A 7,836-nucleotide genomic window follows, 5' to 3' on the forward strand; every position below is an offset into this window, starting at 1 on the left:
TCTTTATCAAAATGAAGTCATTAAGACAATTAGGATTTTTCTGAAAAATTCAGAAATGTTTGAAAAACTGGATAATCTTTCTAAAATTCATTTTTTTTGGGGCGTTTTTCTAAAATGAAGCAGTTTTTCGCAAATTAAGATACTTTTGAAAATCTGGATAATTTGTCTAAAATTCGTTTTTCTTTTTTTCTGGTCGTTTTTCTAAAATGATGTTTTTGTAAAGTGTGTAAACGTTTTGCAATATCTCAATGTTTCTGCTGCGGGTTGTGCACACATGTAGCTCAGATATGTCCTGATGATCTGCAAGGGCATCTCTTTTTTTAAAGAAGGCCAGGACATTTCTCTGGAAAAGGTTCAGATTTTGAGGGAAGCCAGAAGAGCTCTGAGGGGAAAATGTTTTAGTTTTACTGCCGAGGAACAGGAAGGAGAGGCCGTTCTGACTGATTAAATTTAGTGCGAGGCTGAGCAGCAGAAATGTTTCAGAGTCAGCCAGAGGCTACAGAGGGAATAAGATGTCAGAAAAAACGGCATGATGAACGTTTGCAGGAGCCTCCTGTCGTTTATTATGTAAGGTTTCCTCTCTGTGGGCTGTGTGTGTGTGTGTGTGTGTGTGTGTGTGTGTGTGTGTGTGTGTGTGTGTGTGTGTGTGTGTGTGTGTGTGTGTGTGTGTTTTGTGATTGACGACGCATAGGCCTCTTCCTATATTTCATTTTTAATCCTCCTGGCAACAGCAGAAACGAACGTCCTCACAAGGGACTATGGGTAAGTGGTCCTCACAATGATGGCAAAATATGTATGTGTGTGTGAGCAAAAAATATTGATTGTTAGAAGAGTCCTCTGCATCGTCCATTTTTTTTTGCATTGTACACATTGCATTGTTTGACAAGGGGGAGAAACTGGGACTCACGTTTTATTTTACGCTCACAATAAAAAAAGGCTATTTTTCTTGGAAAAGGCGAATATTGAAAAAAAAAAAAAAAGATGTTTTCACACTGTGCTCCTTCTTTAAATTGACCTTTAGGAGGGTCCCAATGAGATTAAGAACATCTGTTTCAGGGGACATGAAGCAGAACAGATGTGACAAAAAGTATGAAACCTAAAACGTCCACACAAAAAAAAAGCGTAATATACAATATTAAAGATAACAAAAAATACTGAAAAAAAGTTTGCTTTTTATGTGGCATACTTTACATCTGTCCAAAAAGCAGCCATTTTGTCCACTATTCTGGAAAAGCTCAGTTTTTTTTGATAAAGCACAGCTTTCTGTGTGTTAACGAGAGAAAATTATATATTTGTTAACATAACCGACTCAATCTGGAGGGACTCTCAGACAGCAATCATTTCTGTTGTTAAAAATCCCATCCGGTCCATTTCAATCACAACAAACCAGGGAATGTAAATTCAAAAAAAGTTTTAATACTGTTGTTAATCAGTTACTGTACACATTCAACTCGAAGCGTTTTCTGTAAATGGCAGGCTGTACTCAGCTGGATAAGTGCAATGTTGAACACTGGCGGACATCTTCTTTGGCAACAGGTGTGGAGAAATACATAAATATTGGTACAAAATAAATTAATAAAAGAATGCACAAAGAAATACATCTAAGGAGGCAGATGCTAGACGAGTAAAAAGTACATTTAAATGTATTATTTTAACTAATGTATAGATATATGTACACATTTAGTTGTGTGTATAAAACGTCTGCTACATTACAAACCATGAAGGCCTGTTTCTTGTCTTCAAAGTTCAAACTAAACATGGAAAAATAGTTTTTATGCTGAATATATCTAGAAAAGGCAAAGAAAAAAATACAGTTTATTTTACATTAAAACTGAATCCTATCCTTTTTAACAAAAACAATTATATTCATATGTTACTCTTCACTGTAACTTTAATTATTATATTTCATACCTGACGTATTTCCTTTTAAAGCTTGTGTTTTCTTAGCTTTTTAATGACTAGTTTGTAATGCTATTACATTTGTTGCCTCTTTTTCTTAATGCTTGTTATTGTGAATAACTTCCCTTTCCACATCTTCTGTATTTTGTTCCTCATTTAGTAAGTATTTCTCGCTTTACATTTCATTTCCTCTGAATCCAGTTCTGTCTTCATCCTTGTATTCGCAATAACAAAATAATATGTACACTATTCACACTGAGAACGTTATTATTATAAACATGTTTCAGCAGCAGTGGTTCCATCCCTCAGTCCAGCTGTGTTTCACATCAGGAAGCTGCAGTGAAACCTCGAGAGGAAACGGGACGAAGGAAGGAAGAAATTCCCAGAAGGCTCACGAGGAGCTGCAGGAGAGAGAGGAGCTGACGGAGGAGAGCTGGACGAGAGGAGACGCCAGCTCCAGGTAATCCTGCAGAGAAACAGCACAGTTAAGAATTACCAAGAAACGGGACTTTTTACGAGAAATTTAACTGAGAAAATAGTCAGGATTCTTAGATCTCAAGAAAGAAATATCACTTTTTTTTGTCAAAATTCCATTTTTCTTTTTATCTCAGAATTTGGACTTTATTCACAAAATGTTGAATTTCGAATACTATTTTTTAAATTCTGTTTTGTTCATAACATTTAAGAAAATACTCAGAATTCTAAGAAAGAAATATAATACTTTTTTTCACTTTTAAATTTTTCCCCCAGACATTTGACCTTTTTCACAAAATTCGTTTTTTACTGAATTTAGATTTTTTTTTTTGTCTTTTTCTTGACTTTTTTCTTACTATTTTCACCTTTTTTCAAATAGTTTTCAACCTAATCATTTTTTCTCAGAATTTTGACTTTTTTACAAAAAAATGAAAAGTGAGAAAAATATTTTTTTCTTAACATCTAACAATTCTGGGTAAAAAGAAAAGAAAAAAAGTCAGAGTTCTTAGATTTTAAGAAAGAAATATAATTATATTTTCACTTTTCCAATTTTTCTCTGAATTTCACTTTTCGCAACATTTTTCTTTTATGTTATTTTCACTTTAAAAACAGCTGTTTGTGCTGTTATTACCTGGTTGGCCATGAGGGAAAGTGTTCGGTCTAAATCGTCCACCAGCTGAGAGAAAGTGGGTCTGCGAGCGGGGACGGCGTGCCAGCAGTCTCTCATCATCCGATACCTGGAAACACACACAACAAGCAAACAGCTGGATTATATAAACAGTATAACAGTTTCAGGTACATTTAAAACACAAATGCACAGGATCTACGTGTTGTCTTTTGTATATGGGACACTGTTGTAGTTTGGAATGTAAAATGCACTTTTCTAAACTAGAATAAACCCCTAATAATCTGTGTTTCTGTTTAAAGGAAGGGGGTCCGGGCCACTCCGCTCCATTTTTGGGTATTTTTTATATATTTATACACTCACAGCTCCTGGGGGCAGGCGGAGGGTTTCTCCATGCGATGGCCCTCCTTCAGCAGTTTAAAGAGTTCCTCCACAGGGACCCCGGGGTACGGGGACCCCCCGAGGGTGAAGATCTCCCACAGCAGGACCCCGAAGGACCACCTGCAGCACAGAAAACATTCAGATATGGAGAAAATAAAACCAATCGAGCAAACTGAAGTATTTTTCACTCGGAGAGGAAAGCTGTCAGAACCTACATTTTCAGCAGCCTTGGATTCTTTTAATATTATTTTATTAATTAATTTAATTGAAGTTAAATTGTTTTTTAAGGAAATCTTTCTTTTATTTTTGCTTAATTTATTGTACTTGAAACTATTTTTTAATATATTCCTTTATTATATTAAAGTTGTTTTGATTATTCATTTATTTATATCATACTTTAATTTAAGTTTTTTATTTTATTATCATATTTCTTGAGTTTTTGGAAAGCGGTTAGGGTTAAAAAATATAAGTATCATGTATTATTATTATTATTATTATTATTATTAACTGTTTTAGTTATTCAGATAAAGGCCTACTTTAAAGTTATAAAAATGAATCTTTAACTCACACGTCGCTCTGGTGTGTGTAGATCCGATCGAACAGAGCCTCTGGAGCCATCCACTTCACCGGCAGACGGCCCTGCAGGAAATAATACACAATATAAGAACATTTCTTAACATCTAAGAAAAAAAGAAATATAAAAATAAAATCACTTTTCCATTTATATTTGTTTCTCAAAATCGTGACTTTTTAAAAAAATATTAAAATATCAGGAACCACTTTATAATAAGACTACCCTTATAAAAGGATTCATAAAGAGTTTATAATTAGGTTGTAATCACTTTATTAATCATTAAGAACCATCTATAAACCAGTTCTAACATAGTTTTCATACGTCAACACAGGCTCACTATTTGGCAAGATGACTAAGCCTTATATTGGCTACTTCGCGAGAATCAACTTGGTGAACAACAGATACCAAGGATGCTAGCTGATGAAGGAGACGAAGTAAGCTAGGTAGCCAATATAAGGCTCAGCAGTAAGCTACATGTGGGCTCACTATTTGGCAAGATGACTAAGCCTTATATTGGCTACTTCGCAAGAATCAACTCGGTGAACAACAGATACCAAGGATGCTAGCTGATGAAGGAGACGAAGCAAGCTAGGTAGCCAATATAAGGCTCAGCAGTAAGCTACATGTGGGCTCACTATTTGGCAAGAGGACTAAGCCTTATGTTGGCTACTTAGCGAGAATCAACTCGGTGAACAACAGATACCAAGGATGCTAGCTGATGAAGGAGACGAAGTAAGCTAGGTAGCCAATATAAGGCTCAGCAGTAAGCTACATGTGGGCTCACTATTTGGCAAGCAACCGGTCACAGTTCCCCTGTTTATCTCATGTCTTATAAAAGCTTATTAAGGATTTATAAAGTGTTCACAACCTGATTAATAAATTAACTATTCGTAAACCCTTTATACGGGTAGTCTTATTGTAAAGTGCTACCAAATATGGTACAAAAAATATAAGACATAAAATATATGCAATCCATAAACATTTTTATATCCAAAGCGTTCATTCGTCCTCACGTTGGTGCTCATTTTTTCTTAGACTTTGACTTTTTCCACATAATTTCGAGTTTAATCACCCAATAATCTTTTCTCTGAATTTTGACAGAATTCAACCCAAAAGGTCAAATTGAGATACAAAATGTAAAAGTTTTCTTAATATCTAAGAATTCTTAGATTTTATGAAAGAAATATAAAAAGAAAAATGCGTTTTCCATTTGTATTAAAAGTATTATTCGTCCTCACGTTGGTGGTCTTCTTGTAGTAATCGATGTGATGAACGTCTCGAGCCAAACCGAAGTCAGCGATCTTCATCACGTTGTCTTCGGTCACCAGAACGTTCCTCGCTGCCAAATCTCTGTGGATACACTGAGGGGGGGGGGGGGGGAAATTAACATCAAATAATTATTAATAATAATCGAGTAAATCAGTTTCCAACACATATCAAGATCTGGTGCAGAAATGTATGTTTTTATCCGTTGTATGTGGCCCCGTAAGAGCTCTGAAAGAATATAGTAGGTTTATTATTATTTATCATTACATGCCGCATGTTGCCACAAAACTACATCTCCCACAATGCATCTCATTTTGTGACATGTGCAATGAAGAGACTTGAAATGATCTGCTTTCAGACGTAGTTAATTATTCAGTTATGACCCTATCCGATAATAACCCAATGCGATAATGTAAAATAATACATTATTTGATACATTATATATTTATATATGTTTATGTTTTTATAATCTTAAAGTTACAACCGGCCCTTTGAGTGCAACCATAATGCGGTGAAATTGAGTTTGACACCTGCTGTAGAGGTCATTTTGACTAAATTCATTTTTTCCTCATTTTTGACTTTTTTTCAGAATTTTGAATTTTTCTTTTTACAAAGTTCGTTTTTTTCTCATAATTTAGACTTTTTTCACAAATTTACTTTATCTCAGAATTTTTACTTTTTCTTATCATTTTTAAATTTTTCTCAGAATGTATCCTTTTTCTTAGAATTGACCTTTCGCAAAGCCACGCCCCTAAATGCCCGTTGTCCAATCATATTCGATCACGTGCGCCCTGTGGAAGTCCGACAAGCTTAGCGTTCAAATTCATAGCGAAAATGGTGAAGCGTTGTGCTTATGGTCTTTGCAAATCGGATAGAGCAGATATCCCATAAGCTTAGAGGGGGGGGGGGGTGATATTTTACCCGTTTCCTAAACCCAAAACCCGAGAGGAGAGATGCCGCCAGTGGATAAAGAAATGCGGCAGGCCCCATGCCCAGCTGAATATGGCGAATATCAACAAACACAAATACGTTTGCTCCAAGGTAAATACGTGCTAACGTAGCTAGCTAGCTAGCTAGCAAAGATTACATTCACAAATTAACTAACTAATTTAATTAACTAATTTCACTAACTAACGTTAGCTAAAGTCACACGACTACAGCTGTAAGCTGTGTGCTTCTAGGTCGTTTTGACCATGTATATCACTTGATGCATAATAATGTCTGAACAGCTGAGCTCCGTTATTAGTCTACCTGTGGTCAAAGTACAAACAAGAAAGCCAACACGCAATCATTCATTTATATGTTGCTTTAATCTTTGTAGCATTTTGTTAATGGAAAGCCTACTGCCGACTTCCCTAATCCTGCTTCACAAGTGGGCACCCCGACCCCACAAAGGAGCAACAAGCTGGATGCAGAAAGCCACCAAGGAAACGGTAGTTAACTTTAGACAAACTACAACATTTAATGCCTCTTGTGATTGTATTGTTTTATTCCAAAATAATAATAATAATTCCGTTGAATTTGACATACAGCTCATGTGGTTTTTCACTCTTGCACTGCGACCTGTATGCAAGTGCCTCTATTTGATGTTGTGCCTCCCTCTTTTCTAATGTTTATACTGTGGATATAACCCTCCATAGCGTATTGTAGCCCCTTTTGTCGGGACCTGGAGGATATTGCTGCGTTATTGCTCCAAAATGAGTCTGTTAAGGCGACTCCGACGTTACGGAGACCCTCCATTATGGCTTTGTTTAACGCATCTGGCTCTCAGCTTGTCGGACTAGCAACAGTAACCAAGGGGGGGCGTGGCTTTGCGAAAGGTCAATTGGACTTTTTTTACAAAATGTACTTTTTCTCAGAATATTTACTTTTTTCTCAGAATATACTTTTTCTGAGAATCTTTACTTTTTCTCCAAATGTTTTACTTTTTCTCAGAATTTTTACTTTTTCTTATAATTTTTACTTTTTCTTATAATTTTTACTTTTTCTCAGAATTTTTACTTTTTCTTAGAATTTTTACTTTTTCTCAAATTGTCCTCTTTTTCATAATTTTTACTTTTTTCTTGGATTTTTTTTCTTTTCTAACTTTTTTCACATAACTTCGACATTTTCAACCGTAGAGTTTACCTTCCTGGAGGCGAGGTAGTCCATCCCTCTGGACACCTGGTACGCAGCAGAGACCAGCTCCCTGACCTCCAGCCGGTCCATGGCCTCCTGCTGGAGTCGCTCCAGTACTCAAGACCAGGGGGGCGACGAGACCTCAGGACCTCCCGGAGGTTCCCCTGAGAGGCAAACTCTACCACAACGTACAGAGACCCTGAAGAAGAGGAGGAGGAAGAGGAGGGGGAGGAGGAAGAGGGGTTAGCATCTTTAGCTTCTGTGGAGCATTCAGCGACTTTGTTTCATTAATCCTGTTTTTTTTTTTCCAGAACTATCAAACATTTATTTTAGTGTTAGACTTCACATAATGTATTTTAATTATTCATTTGTAATATTTAATTATTTATTTGGTTATAGACTTTTAATCATTTTCTTCTTCCCACTTCTGTTTATCTCTTTTTTCCCACACACACACACACACACACACACACACACACACACACACACACACACACAC

The 7,836-nt window shown here is 36.1% G+C and overlaps 2 protein-coding genes across 2 annotated transcripts in view; one reads left to right on the forward strand and one right to left on the reverse strand.

The window, feature by feature from the left end:
• Nucleotides 1-1,396: 1,396 nt before the first annotated feature.
• Nucleotides 1,397-7,617, reverse strand: LOC307025492 (fibroblast growth factor receptor 1-A-like). The gene is made up of 6 exons (XM_079660216.1): nt 7,347-7,617; nt 5,192-5,314; nt 3,948-4,018; nt 3,362-3,499; nt 3,005-3,110; nt 1,397-2,365 (listed from the first exon to the last, which is right to left on the reverse strand). The coding sequence occupies exons 1-6, from the start codon at nt 7,425-7,427 to the stop codon at nt 2,291-2,293; spliced, it is 594 nt and encodes a 197-aa protein (XP_079516342.1). The 5' UTR covers nt 7,428-7,617; the 3' UTR covers nt 1,397-2,290.
• Nucleotides 7,426-7,836, forward strand: part of LOC307025357 (uncharacterized protein) — a gene marked incomplete at both ends in the record, with an annotated part of 2,928 nt that continues 2,517 nt past the window's right edge. The window contains one exon of the mRNA XM_079659990.1: nt 7,426-7,579. Within this exon, the coding sequence (XP_079516116.1) occupies nt 7,426-7,579 (154 nt within the window). The remainder of the gene's footprint in view (nt 7,580-7,836) is intronic.

Source organism: Notothenia rossii (genome assembly GCF_949606895.1).
Source record: "Notothenia rossii genome assembly, chromosome: 11".
NCBI lineage: Eukaryota > Metazoa > Chordata > Actinopteri > Perciformes > Nototheniidae > Notothenia > Notothenia rossii.